This window comes from Microcebus murinus, chromosome 5, assembly GCF_040939455.1.
Source record: "Microcebus murinus isolate Inina chromosome 5, M.murinus_Inina_mat1.0, whole genome shotgun sequence".
Taxonomy (NCBI): Eukaryota; Metazoa; Chordata; class Mammalia; order Primates; family Cheirogaleidae; genus Microcebus; species Microcebus murinus.
The window spans coordinates 328894-342382 of record NC_134108.1 but is presented as its reverse complement, the minus strand read 5'-3'; the positions used below and the strand labels follow the sequence as shown (position 1 = coordinate 342382).

The window sequence follows — 13489 nt, the reverse complement described above, 5'->3', positions numbered from 1 at the left end:
CCGGTCTGCCTTGTCTGCTGGACGCCAGGCACGGCCCCGTGCACTGGGCTGCGTCCAGGTGACCAGTCGCTCGAGTGGAAACAAAATGCCATGGTCACCCATCAGATACGCTCCCCGCTTGGCTTCAGGCTCCGACTCAGAACTGCCAGTGGCATGGACAAGCCCAGACACCAGAGTAAACCCTTTCACGCTCCAGTGTGCCGCGTGTGTGTGCGTGCTCTCAGATCATGGCTCACGCGGGCCGAGGGCTTGTGCTCGCCGGCGCTGAGTGGGGTTGGGTTGCCGGGCTGAGGGAAAGCCAGCGGCCCCACCTTTCGAGGTGGCGCCTCCCGGACTCGCACACCCTGGACAAGTGACTGCACCGCATGCCGGCCACACGGCAGGCTGCACGGGCACCGTGCCAGGCAGGTGGCCTCGCCTGGGCCCAGCGGCCTCTCGGGGGGCGGGCGTCGGTGGAGGGGTGGCCGGTGGCAGCAGAGCACAGCGTCCCCAGCAGAGGAGGACCACTGGGAGGTCGTGGAGCTGGGCAGGTACGACCGGCCGGGGGACCCGTGGGGACAATAACATAAAACGAGGCTGATGGGGACTCGGGAGCCGGACAGTGCAGGGCCCTGGGAGGCCGAGTCAGGGCCTCCAACTCTGTGCCTCGGGTGCCCAGGAGCCTCGGCCGGTTCTAGCAGAGCGGGGCTGAGCTCGGTGCTCTGAGAAGCGCCTTCTGTCCCCAAGGAGAACGGGACCCTCACGTCCCCCCACAGGCCTGGCAGAGCCGACGGCCGCCCATGACATGGCCAGCACGTGCCCGTCCGCCTTGGAACCCAAGACTCGCTCGCGCCGAGTTCTTGACTCAGAATTGCTACCCAACTCCTTAGTTTGGTCTCGAGAGATTTCTCCTCGGACATGTCTCATGTGCAGAGCCAGAAGACCTCCCTAAAATCCATCCTGCCGTGTACAGACGCAGCGTCACATGCACGCCGGCAAGTCACGTCTCACGTGCACGTGTGCGCTCGTGTGTGCATACGTTCGTTGCATGATTCATCTTCATGCTGTTGCTCCTGGCAACTCTCCAACATGCACAGAGGCGGGAAGGACAGCAGAACTGCCCCCCAGAACTGCCCCCCGCCCCCGCTGCCGGCCCCAGCAGCCATCAGGTCTCACACTGTCCCCACCCCACCACGTGCCACCACGTGCCACCACGTGCCACCACGTGCCACCCAAGGGGCTGTCTCGAAGCAAATCCCAGTCCTCATATTGTTCCACCCATAAATATCTCATAATTTTTCTCTAAAAGCTAAGGACTCTTTTTTGGTTTAACGTAACAGTAACGACATAGCACATCTAAAAAAATGTAACAAGTATACTTTGAAATCATTAAAACGCCTGGCTCGGTGTTTACATTTCTCCAGTTGGTTCATACATGTTTCTAACCGCCTGAAACGGGGACCGGGTCCAGCCACGGCGGCCGATGGACACGCGCAAGTCCCCTTCATCTGCAGCCGCCTCCCGTCACGCTGGGCCTGCAGAGCTGCTGCCCGCGCCGGCAAAGGCACCCGGCCCCGAGCGTGTGCAGCTGGAGCCGGGCCGGGCGGCGTAATCAGATTCAGGCCCAATTTTCTTGGCAAAGACACTTCATCACCAGCGCTGTGGGCCTGTGTTTGACGTGCACAACTGAACGTGGAGCACACGCATCTTGCCTGCGTGTGCAGAGACGGGTCACCCATCTCCCTCTGGGCAACTGCACACTGCTTGGAAGGTCGCAGATGCACATGCTGCACTGAAGGTGCAGCTGCTGCCAATCCCCACCAGAGGTGCCAGGGCCCCTGGGGACGTGCCAGTCCCGGGGCTGGGTGTGCACACGCCTGGGCCCGGTCAGAGAGCAGGGCCAGGCCGCAGAGCAAGGAGCAGAAGCCACGCCCACGTCTGGGCCACGTGCCTGCCAGGCGCCAGCCACGACCCCTGAACGAAAGGTAATCGGGGTCTGCTCTGCCACGGGCCGGGCAGGCTCAGCCTGGGGGGGTGGCGGAGTTAGAAAACCAACACTGCACAGCTGTCTAATAACAGGATTCTTTGTGGTGTTCTTGCAACATTTCCGGAAGTCCACACTTATGTCCAAATGGAAAGTGAAAGGGACAAAATCTAAGGCGAGCACGTGAGCCTCCCCTCCCCCTGCGTGCGGTCCCAGGGAGCCGACTGGGGAAGTGGGGTCCGTGGGGAGGGTCCGCAGCCCCCGTCCTGCCCCCGGCTCCGGTCCTGCCTGTCTCCCGCTGCCTCGGCCCTTCTCGGAGCTCGGAGATGCCGAGCACGGCCAGGTCACTCCTGCCGCAGGGCCTGCTGTTCACCTCACGGCTCTAAGTGTGTTTATTGCTCCTTGCAACGTCCTGGGAGAGAAAACCAACGTGGGCCCGGAGAACCCACCAAAGGCTGAGCGTGTCCGGTGTGTGAATCCCAGCCGGCTGTGCCTGTCTGCTCTCTGACGGCTGCTGTCAGTTTCTCAGAGTCCCACGCAGGTGGCATCAACCCTGGAGTGGAGGGACCGTCCGTGCTCAGATGGAGAAGCCAGCGTTGGCGGGGCCGGGTGCCGGAGGCCTGGGGTCCACAGCTGGCAGCTGTAAGTCACCCGTTTGCTCCGTAAGCCACTGCACTCGCCCAGACGAAAGGCAAACTTATCCCCCGATTTTACAGGAAGGTTGGAGAAGATGGAAGCGAAGTCATCTTTAGGTCGTTTAAGGCTCTTTCATGGAGCCCAGCAGGTCACTCATTCTTGGAAGCAGATGAGCCGCTGGGTTTATAAGCTAAGCCAGACAACGTCCAGGTGAAAGGGAAGCCATTAGTGGCGATCTTGTGACCGGTATTAGCAACGACAGCTCCACTAAATCGTCGTACTCCAAGCAGGGGTGGAGCTGGGCTTTCCGGGGCCGGCCTGCCCGCTCGCCGCGTGCCACCGGCTCCTACGAGGAACACCAAGACGGCCGCAGCCCTTCCAGAACATGCTCAGCACTCCGGCAGGACGCAGAGGGGGCTGAGGACAGAGGGGCTGAGGCCCACGTCCCCGACTCCCGTCGGCTCCGCCACTGACCTCTCCGAGCAGACTGAGCCCACCGCGTGAGGAGCTGTTGCCTTGGAGCCATTTCTGAGGGGGTCCCAGGACAGGAGAACCAGCGGGTGTTCCTGGGCTTCCGTGTGGCGCTCGGTCTGATGGGCTGTCGAGTCCTGTAGGCGCCGGTCCTCGCGCACCCTGGCGTGTCCATCCCCACGTACGAAGACGAGAGTGTTGCCTGGGGAGGCACGAGGCAGCTGTTCCCGTCTCGCTGGGGCCAGGACGGTGCAGGAAGCCCCCGTCCTCCCCCGCCCCAGCCCCGTTCCCGGAAACGAGCAGCCGGGGCCACGTGGCCGTCGTCTGAGGGGCCCACGATCTGCAGCAGGCACCGGAAAGGGGCCGACAGGTCCCAGGACTTGCTGTCTGTCGCCCAAATGACGATTAATCCTTAAGCTGGGCCTGGGGTCGGACGGCTCCGTCTGAAGGTCGGCCCCACCACTCAAGAGCCCCGAGCGAGTGATGCACGTCCCGGCCTCTGCCTGCCCACCTGTGCGGGCAGGACAGCGTGCCACCCACCGCGGGGAGCCACGCAGGGCTGAGATGACTCGGGAGTGGTGGGCGTGGCCTGGCCCGAGTGCCCCGAGTGCCGCTGTGACTGTGCCGTCAGCCCCCCACCCCACCACCACCGCGGCAGCTTTGGGAAGCAACTGACTCTCTAAAACTTAAGTAGAATAAACTCACAAACAAACGCAGGAGTAAGTATCACCCTAAGAAGAAAACCCTTTGCCATGGCGACATAGAGGTGCCTGGTGGGCATTTGGTCCCAGATGAGGCTCTGCTCCAGTCCTTTAAAAAAATACGGCTCAGAAGGCAAGCGGCCACCCCCCGAATCCCTCAGGACCCCGGCCACGGCGTGGAGAAGCCTGTGGCTGGGCCGCCCGCAGGGACACAGAGCAAGGCTGCTTCTCCACGTGCCCGCTGTCGGCCCGTGGCCCCGGGCGGCTGCGGCTCGTGGGTAGAGGCAGAGGATCAAGGGAAGTTGCTCCTCACAGATCCAGGAAGCCAGGCAAGGACTCTGGCAGAGAGAAGCCCAGCCGCATGACCTGGCGAGCGAGGACGAGGCCCCTCAGAGCAACGCGGAGCCTGCCGGTTTCGTTCATAAAATTTATTCTGGAAAAATACTTTAAGAGGGAATTTCTTCATTAACAAAACAGTAAAAAAACCTCAAATAACATTTGCACAATATTCCATAAATACATTTATATACAAAAAAATATAGTCACATAGACCCGAAGTGCCTTTGTACATATTTACCAAAATTTAAATTATAAAAAAACAAAACGAACATCACAAAATACTCAAGCTTTACAGATATCGTGAAAAATATTTTTACAGATCCAAAAAAATAACACATTTTTTTTTCTTTTTCATCTAGAAAAAAAAAAACACATCTCAGTATCAAAAAAGGACGATCAAGGCAGTGTCTGTGTTTCTAGTTCAAGACAAGACTGGCTCACGGGAATCCGGATACACACTCCAGGCAGTGCATGCTCTCACGCGCACCCCAGTCCACTCACTTAAATATATATTCTTCTAAAAGCAACTGTCCATAGTGCAATGGAGACGTCGCGAAGGCGGTGGCGCAGGCCCGAGCCCCGAGCGCGCGCCTTCGCTGACTTCAGGAAGAGAACCAGCTCGCTCTGAATTCAGTGTCTCAGCAGCAGTCCACGGAGGGCCTCCCTCTCCTCTCTCAGCAGCATTCGTTGGGGCATATATCCTTGGAATTTCATGTGTTTAAGAGAAACGGGAATCTTGCCATGTCGCTTCCATGTTACACCTGCGGGGCGGCGGGACAGGCGGGGAGTCAGCGCGGCCCCCGCGGAACCCTCCCGCCCCGGGCCGGGCGCGCACTGACCTCGGTCGCTATGACGCACTCGTCCTTCCCCTCGGACAGGACGTACACCGACTGGTACTTGGTGTCCGCCGGCGCCGAGTACCCGGGGTCCGGCCTCCTCCTCTCGGGTGCTTCCCCGCTGAAAGGAAAATCAGAGAAAACCAGGGTGAACGTGGGAAACCGCTCTCGGACGGGCAATGACCGGAGCTTGCTGAGGACACCCCCAGGCGGCCCCTCTCGACAGCGCAGCACCCCCAAACGCCGGGCGCCTTCCCGGGGGGCCTTCCCGAGCTCCCCGGCCGCCGCGGCACGCACCCCCTGAGTGAGGCCGGGGTCCGCTTGTCCTCGCCCGAGGGGCTCTGGGGCTGGCCCTTGGCGTCGCGCCTGCCGTGCGCGTCCCGGGCGGCGGCGGCCTCGCCCTTGAGGTCCTGCACGAGGTTATAGTCCACCGCGGGGTAGCGCGCCTTGAAGCCGCCCCTGTCGGCGCCGGGGTCCCCGCCGAAGTCCGCCTTCTTGTTGGTGTTCTTGATCTGCGTGGCGCCGATGACGCTGACCGCGATGTCCTTCTCGCGCTGGCAGTTGGCCAGGTTGTTCATGGTCTCCGCCTCCCCCCGGCAGGGCTCCGCGGGGGGCCGGCGCTTCTGCAGCCGCAGCCGGACGCACACGCCCACGGCGGCGCAGCCCAGCAGCAGCACGAGCACCAGCACGGCGCCGGCGCACACGGCCACCCAGGGGAACGGCCCGGCGCGGGCCTCCAGCTTCTCGGTGAGGTCCACCACCACGGGCCCCGGCGGCGGCTCGGGGAGCAGGAACTGGCAGTTGGGGCCGCCGTAGCCGCGCGCACACTCGCACACGTAGCGGCGGCCCCTCTCGTGGCACGTGGCCCCGTTGTGGCAGGGCGCGTGCTCGCACCTGCTGACCGGGGCGCTGCAGTTCCTGCCCGTGTAGCCGGGCGGGCAGGTGCAGGAGTACTCGTTGACGCCGTCCCGGCAGGTGCCCCCGTGCGCGCACGGCGAGGAGGCGCAGTCATCCACGTTGGCGTCGCAGTGCCGCCCGGAGAAGCCGGCCGGGCAGCGGCACACGTAGGCGTCCCCGAGGTCCACGCACTTGGCGCCTGGAACACAGGACGGGAGACAAGGAGTCACACGCCGCCTCCCGGGAGTCTGGTCATCAGAAAGTCACTCTGACGCACGGGTGTCTGTTACCATGGAAACCAGTGATAGGAACGCGATCCGAGGCAGCCTGTGGCCTGACAGCCACAGCTCAAGACCACGTGCTCCGCGGCTCCAATGCAGGGTGGACGGGGCGTCTGGCTCTAGCTCCACTAGCCAGAAACACTAACACTGCTCCTGGCTCATTCCCAGCTACCTTTCCATGCACCGTGGGGCAGCCACAGGCTCACGCCACTAGGCCCGGGTTGCTGATGGGGAAACTGAGGCTTATAGAAGACAACATGCCCGCAGTCACAGGTGGTGAGAGGAGCAGGGTTTGAAAACAGAGAGGGAAGGAAGGACAGAGGAAGGCAGAGAGAGAGAGCAAAAGGGACCATTCCAGAACGTCCCAGCCGGGCTGGGCCAGCCTCCTCGCTGTGCGTTCCTGTGGGCCCTGGCCGGGGCAGGAGGCTCTCAGTCCTCGGACTGTTCCCGACATTGTGCCACGCCAGGCGGCCACGCCAGGTGACAGCACAGAGCCAAGCTTTCCTCCAGAGCACGTGGCCAGGTGGCCCGTGAGCACAACTGTGTTGTGGGCAGTCTCGGACACCCAGAAACGCGTGGCCAGAGACGCCATTTCACCTCCCTGCACAACACGAGAACACACACGCCTGCCCGCCTCCTTGCTCTGGGACAGTCCAGACGCAAAGGTAAGTTTCCATGGAGAATTCCCGACTGTCTGGATGAAAGGGCTCCGTAAACGCCAGGGCGACATGTTCTGACGCAGACGCAAGTGCTCCCCAAGTGCTCTCAGCGCCGACCACGTGACCCGCCACCCCTTACCGTTAGAGCAGGGCGAAGAGCTGCAGTGATCAATCTTCTTCTCACAGTTGAAGCCAGAGTAGCCCACGGGGCAGCGGCAGGTGTACCCTCCGTCGGGGCCGTCCGAGCACCGGCCCCCGTTGAAGCAGGGGCCGTCAGCACAGGTCATGGCACTCAGCTCGCAGATTTTGCCGTAGAAGCCAGGCGGGCAGGTACAGGAATAGCTGTTCTCAAGATCCTATGTGACAGAGAAGGTCAGGACAGTCCTGCCAGAGGCGTCCCTGGAGCCCCTCTCCACGTGACACAGGAGCCCAGCTCCAGAGCGAGACCCCGGCGCCCGAGCTCACCGTGCAGCTGCCCCCACTCTTGCAAGGGCTGGTGTCACACTCGTCGATCTCCAGCTCGCAGGTGGCACCTGTGTACCCAGGCCGACACGAGCAGGTGTAGCTTCCCTGGCCTGTGTTGGTGCAGGTGGCCCCGTTTTTACAGGGCTTGTGGTGTGTGCAGTAGTTCAGGTCTGCGAGGGGTGGAGACAGGAACAGGAGGCAGGAAGCACAGTGTCAAATGCAGGGAGATTGCTTTTGCAGGGAAGGCCAGGGCTGCTGTGGAAGGGGATGGGGCAGCTGGGGTGGGGGGAGGCTTACCCTGGTTGCAGAAAAGGCCCCCCCAGCCTTCCTGGCAGTTGCACTGCCAGGGCTGCTGGCAGGTGCCGTGGAGACAGCCCGGGTACCGGATGCACTCGTCGCAGTACCGGCCTTGCCAGCCCACTCTGCACCTTGGAGAAGAGCGCAGCAGAGTCAGGTGGGTGCTGCCGGCCACTGGATTCGCAACGGGACATTCTCACAGCTAGAAACCACCTTCCCGCAGCACCAGCGAGGCAGAGCCGGATCCCCTGGGGAGCTCCAACACACACTGACGCCTGGGTCCCCCCAAGGTTCTGACCTAAACTGCCCTCTGTAGACTCCCATAACCATCAAGGAGCTCAGGCGAATGACAGACCCACAACCTCACACGCTGCCAAATGCTTATTAGGTAGAAAACGCCAAAATAACGGCCCCCTGCCCAACTCATCTTGCTGGAGTTTTCAGACGATCACCTAGGGATGCCTTACAAACACGCCAGGTGTAAAAGGACCACGAGAAAAGGCAGAACAAAAAAAACAACTTTTGCAGACTTACTTGCATTCCCCCGGCTTGTCACAAAACCCGTGCTGCTCGTCACACCCGGGCAGGCAGATGGCTGCAAGCAAAGGAGAAGCCAGGTCCGGTGGAGCCCCCCTAGGTCCACCCTGTGCAGGAGGGCTCCCGGCCGTGGGGCTGGGACAGAACCTGCCGGCTGAGCTCCCTGCCCAGCAACTCCCCTGGCCTTGGGACCGGCATTCTTCTTAACACAGCGCTCAGGGACAAAGGGCTCTCGGAAGCCCCCACCCCCACCCGTCCCCCTTTCTTCCAAGAGAGGGTCAGAAGTCTTCCCCGCCTCCTCCCCCACTTCCCAATTCTCTGCACAAAGCTCCACCTCTTAATATCCCAGAAAGTGTGTGTGCAGATAAGAGTGGACAGCTGGTGTGCAGGGTGCCAGGGCAGACAGCTGCTCTATTGTCCGGCCTCCCCAGCAGCTGCCCCGGCGCAACAATGCGGCCTCCCCCCCCCCCCGCCCCCGTGTCCCCACCCCCCACACACACCCCTCGCGTGTACACACACACACACACACACACACACAGGCCCTTTCCGCCAATGGGGGCAGGCGAGTCCTGCCGCCTATCCCTGGAGAGATCTAATCTACGGCACGCGCAGCCTGGGGGCTGGGAGAGGCTCCAGTGTTTAAATAAGGAGAAAAAAGTTTAAGTTTCTGGCTTCCCCACACCCAGGACAAGGAGGGGGAGGCGAGGGGGGCAGCAGCGGCCAGAGGCACCCTCGGGGGTCGGGGGCAGTGGGCTGAGGCTTTGAGCTGGCTCACTCTGCCGGTTACGAAACTCATTAACGAGCAGCTCCACAAGTTTTCAAGAAAACAGAACCAGCTTGGGCCAAGGCGGAGCTTAGAAGGAGCTCAGTGGGTCCTTGAGACTTGGGAGGCCAGGCAACAAACAAAGACACTGAGGCCCCACTGGACGTGGAGACCCAGCCTCACCCCAGGCACAAATCGCTGAGGAGCTGCACCCTACCCACAGAGGCTCTGGGCCTCAAGGAGAATGATCCACGCTTGGCCTGTCCCAGGGCCAGAGAATGAGAGTTCACTGGGGTTTCTGGGCAGCCCCAGGACCTACCCGCCCCCTGAAATCTGGTACCAATGGGCTGGGGTGGCCGGGCAGGCAGGTGGTGCCCCTGTGAGCTAGAGAGAGGCTCCTAAGGTCCAGAGGAGTCAGAGGCCGGGGGAGGGTCCCCACCAGCCCCTCAGCCCTGCTCTGGTGGCCCTGCCTGCTGCGGAATTATGACACATCAAAACCTCATCGGGCAGGCGGAGCCTACGTCACTGAGGCAAAGACATTTCTTTTCCAGACAGGTGCTGCATGGGCAACCACCCAGACGGGGCCTGCAGACCCAGCCCAAGCCCAACACGCCCCCCTGTGTGTGCACCGACCACCCGAGTGGAAGCCTCGCCTGCGGACAGCACACGCAGTGTGCGTCACGGGGAATGCGTGGCAACACGCTTGCTCCCAAGAGCTTACGCACACCAGCTCTGGACGGCACGGGGCGCTTCCCAAGGAGAGAACTCTGGTTGAGAGCATGCCCTAGACTCACGCTCTGTTCCTCCCTTCCTTCCTCCCCGCCCCTTGGGTGGTACTGGCTGTACTTCCTGACCCCTGGCCCCGTCTCCCAAATCCTCCCCGATGAAGAAAGGCAGCTTCCTATGGTGGATATGCACTGCCTTGGATGCTAAAACCTCTGAGTTGACCCCAACCCTGCCCCTGGCTAGCTATGAGACATTAGCAAGTCACTTCTGCTCTCTGGGCCTCAGTTTCCCCAACAGGACATCTCCACATCCCCGTTAGCTAAACACCGGGATCCGTGGATGCCTGCGCGTGTGGACACAGGGCCGGGGACTCACGTTCTGTGCAGTAGGGGCCCTTCCAGCCTGGGTTGCACACTTTCTCCCCACGCTCCCCGCAGGTGAAGTGGCCGAAGGCATCGTCCCGGGGGCGGCAGAAGACGGAGCAGCCTTCCCCGTAGTAGTGCTCGTCGCACACAAAGCGGTAGGAGTACTTGAGGTCCGCCCGGCCACTGCTGTGCAGGTCCTGGGACCACTCCTCTCCCACAGTCAGGTGCCTCTGGGTGGCCAGGCGGCTGATGAGCCTTTCTGGATTTTCTGTGGGAAAGATGCTTTTCTGTGGGAAAGATTCTGTGGGAAAGATGTGGGAAAGTTGGTTCTGATGGAGACCCTCTGGGGACAGGGACAGTGGGCCCAGGCTCATGGCCCGAGGGGGCCGAGGATCCCCCGGAACTTTCTAGGGCAGGAGCAGAGTGATGGGCATCAGAGTTGGTTGCGCCTGGGGCCAAAGCCAAATACGCATGAGCTGGGGGAAGCAGTTGTCAGTCTGGAGGTTTTGTGTTTACCTGTTGCAAGGTCATCCGGAGAATCTGTGTGGAGAGCTTCAATGATCAGAGAGAAGGTGCCCTGGGAGGAGGCGGAGGGGACAGAAGACAAACCATAAAGGCAGGGTTAAGACGCCAAGGCCAGGCGCGTCTGGGGGCGGCCTGGGCAGTCTCCTGCCTGCGCGCGCTCTCAAGTGGAAGGACTTGTTAAAGAGTGGTTTCCTGGCGTGTTTTTTCAGCCTGTAGTACAGGATATTGCGTTTCTATAAACAAGAGAGGCCGCAGGCTGGGGGTGGGGAAGCCGCGGGCTGTCACCCGCAAGAGGAGCTGCACAGCAGGCGCGCGAAGGGCCCCACTGGGCCCGGAGCAGGTTCGGAGGCTGGATACGCAGCCCTCCCAGGTTTGAAAGCGATTCCAGCTCTCGACCTCGCCTCCTGACCCCCTGGGCTGTCACCTCTCGCCGCTGGCTGGGTCCTTCCGCGCGCCGTATCGACGCCGCAGGCGCCCACACGCGCATCGCGGGGCCTCCCGGCCCGGCCCTCCCCGCGCCGCCTCGCACGCGCCCGAGCTGCCACCCGGCTCGCCGCCCGCCCCGCCTCCGCCCAGGCCCGCCCCGGCGCGCGCAGGTGAGCGCTCACCGGCCAGGTGAAGCCGAAGGGGAAGCGGATGGGGTTGCTGAAGGTGGGGTCGGCGCCCGCGCCGTCGGGCAGGCTGAAGGAGTCGACGCCCAGCACCGGCGTGACGGCGCTGCCGTAGGTGCAGGGCGGCTCGGGGGACACGCTGGCCTGGTAGTGCTTGAGGCACACGCGGAAGAAGGTCCTGCAGGCGCACGGCGGGGGCCCGGCGCCCCCGCGGCAGCAGCTGCGGTTCCCCAGCAGACCTTTCCTGTTGACGAACTCCTGCAGCTTCAGCTCGAACACCCCTGAGCTCCAGACCTGCGCGGGGAGGGCGGGGGCGTGAGGACGCGGTCGGCCGTGGCGAGGGCCGTGGGGGCCCTGCGGGTCCGGGCTCGGGGACCCAGCGCACCGCGGCGCCGCGGGACCCCTACGAGCCGCCGGCCGAGAGCGCGGCAGCGGTGCTGGCGCTCGGGTCAACGCATCCAGCGTTCGCCTTCGGGCCGGCAGTCTGCACGGTCCGTCCCGCGCTCCAGCCCCACGCGGGTCCTGGGCCCTGGATTCCCCGTCTGACCCGCCGGGTCTCCGAGGACCCCCGCAACCCACCTGACAGCCTACCTGACACAGCAGGGCCGAGACCACGGCGAGGGCCAGCGCGCACCGACGGCCCATGGTGCCCCGCTGCACGCGCCTGCTCGCTGGGGCTCCCCTTTCTCCCTTCCCGAGGCCGCAGGGAGTGCGAGGAGGACAAACGTGCCCGCGGCGCGTGGGCAGAAAAGTGGTCCGCTCTGCTCCCAGCTGGGGAACCAGGACTCCCTTGTCTAAGGGCCGGCCCCGGCGCCTTCGGAGGCTGCGGCTCTCCGCGTCCGGCCTGGCACGGCTGCCCGCGGCTCCGGAGCGGCAGCTTTCGGTTTTCCTCCCCTTTCTTCCAGTCCACGGTAGGTAAGGGTCATCGATTTCCTGGTTTTGTCTCAAGCTTTTTCTCGGAGACGGGAGAGCGCGAGGAAGAGAGAGCCCAGATATTCAGCTTAATTCCCGAGAGAGCCGCCGCGGTTCCTTCCCGAGGCCGACCGGAGCGGTGTGGAAATCCCACGGCGAGGCGATAATCCCGGCCCCGGCGGGCGCGCGGAGGGACTGTCGGCGGCGGCGGCTGTCGCGGCGCGCCCCTGCGAATCGCGGCCGGGTCGTTCCGGAGCACCCTGGACTCCTGCCTCCTGCGCCACCGCAGAGACCCGCGTCTTGCCGACGAGTCCAGACAAGGCCACCCAGTAAACGGCGCGGAGAGGCCGGTCGTGGGGAGGCGTGCGCCCGCGGCCCGTGCTCTCGCGGCGCCTGCCCCGGCCGCGCCGGATCCCCGCGGGTGCGCGCCGAGGTCTGGCTCTCGCCGGCGCCTGCCGCCCTTATATCCAGCCGGCCGCCCGCATGGCTAATGAGATGCAAATGAGCAGCCCCCCAATCTGGCGAGAGCTGTCACAAAGGAGCCACTTTTCCAAACCCTCCTCTCAATGGATCGCCAAATGGTCAGTGAGCTGTAAAATGTGCAACCCTCCTCCCCGCCCCCACCCTCCCCGCCCCCAGTGCTTCCCTGCCCCCGCCCCCCGCCCGCCTTCCTTCCTCACAACACAAACGCGCTCATTTACATTCCTGCAAAACCTTCGCCGCGAGAGTCCCCTCTGCTGCCGGGGCTCCCGCCGCCCGGCCCTCCGCGCTCGCCCGGCCGCAGACTCGCGGAACCCACGGCAGCGCGCGGGGCGCTGCGCCTCCGGCCCGCCGCGAGCGCCCCGACTTGTGCGGCTGGGCCGGCCTCCACGACTCTCGGGCCGGGCGCCGCGGCCTGGTCTCCTCGCGCCGGCCGGGCCCCGGGGGCTTGGGGAGGGCGGGGTTGGGGTGGGGTGGGGAACGAAGTTCGAGGCCCGAGTTCTGGGGGGGGGCGCCCCTCTTCATGGCAGGCTCCTTCTAAGGAGTCTCCGGGAGCGGAGGCGGGGGCCGGGGGGCACGGTAGGAAAGCGGCGGGCAGAGCGGGGCGAGAGTGCAGCAGCAGTTTCGAGAAGTTTGGGGAGGTCCAACGCGGATACACCTCCCGGCCTGGGGTGGCGACTTGGACCCGAGGAGCGCAGATCGAGCGTGTGGGGCGGGGCCTGGGCGACCCCAGGGACTCCGGCGTCCCGCGTCGTCGGCGGACACTGGGGGTGGGGGTCAAGGTCCGGGCGGCACGTCCCCCAGGTCGGGAGAGCCCGAAGCCTCAAACCACCCCGCTCCCCAACACACACACACCCTCCCCCGCGCGGTTCCCAGCCGGCGCCGCCTTCCCTGGGTCTCGAACCCTCTCTCCTGCGCATCCCCCTCGGCCTCCCTCCGCTTGGTAAAAAGTGAGTTTGGTGTGTGTCGTTCGCGTGGCTGTCATTAAGGCAGTCTGTTATTGTGCGAGGCTGAATCAGTGGCTC

The 13489-nt window shown here is 63.6% G+C and overlaps 1 protein-coding gene across 3 annotated transcripts; it reads right to left on the bottom strand.

Annotated features, from left to right (window-relative positions):
• Nucleotides 1-4186: 4186 nt before the first annotated feature.
• On the bottom strand, nucleotides 4187-12566 carry DLL1 (delta like canonical Notch ligand 1). Of its 3 annotated transcripts, XM_020287325.2 has the most exons (11): nucleotides 11664-12566; nucleotides 11070-11366; nucleotides 10453-10513; nucleotides 9947-10204; nucleotides 8080-8140; nucleotides 7546-7676; nucleotides 7249-7418; nucleotides 6923-7139; nucleotides 5244-6042; nucleotides 4950-5067; nucleotides 4187-4871 (listed from the first exon to the last, which is right to left on the bottom strand). In XM_020287325.2, the coding sequence occupies exons 1-11, from the start codon at nucleotides 11715-11717 to the stop codon at nucleotides 4866-4868; spliced, it is 2172 nt and encodes a 723-aa protein (XP_020142914.2). In that variant the 5' UTR covers nucleotides 11718-12566; the 3' UTR covers nucleotides 4187-4865. The 3 variants fall into 3 exon arrangements, with proteins under 3 accessions (XP_020142914.2, XP_075858885.1, XP_075858886.1); XM_076002770.1 differs by having other exon boundaries at nucleotides 4198-4871; nucleotides 4950-6042; XM_076002771.1 differs by having other exon boundaries at nucleotides 4198-5067.
• Nucleotides 12567-13489: the final 923 nt, after the last annotated feature.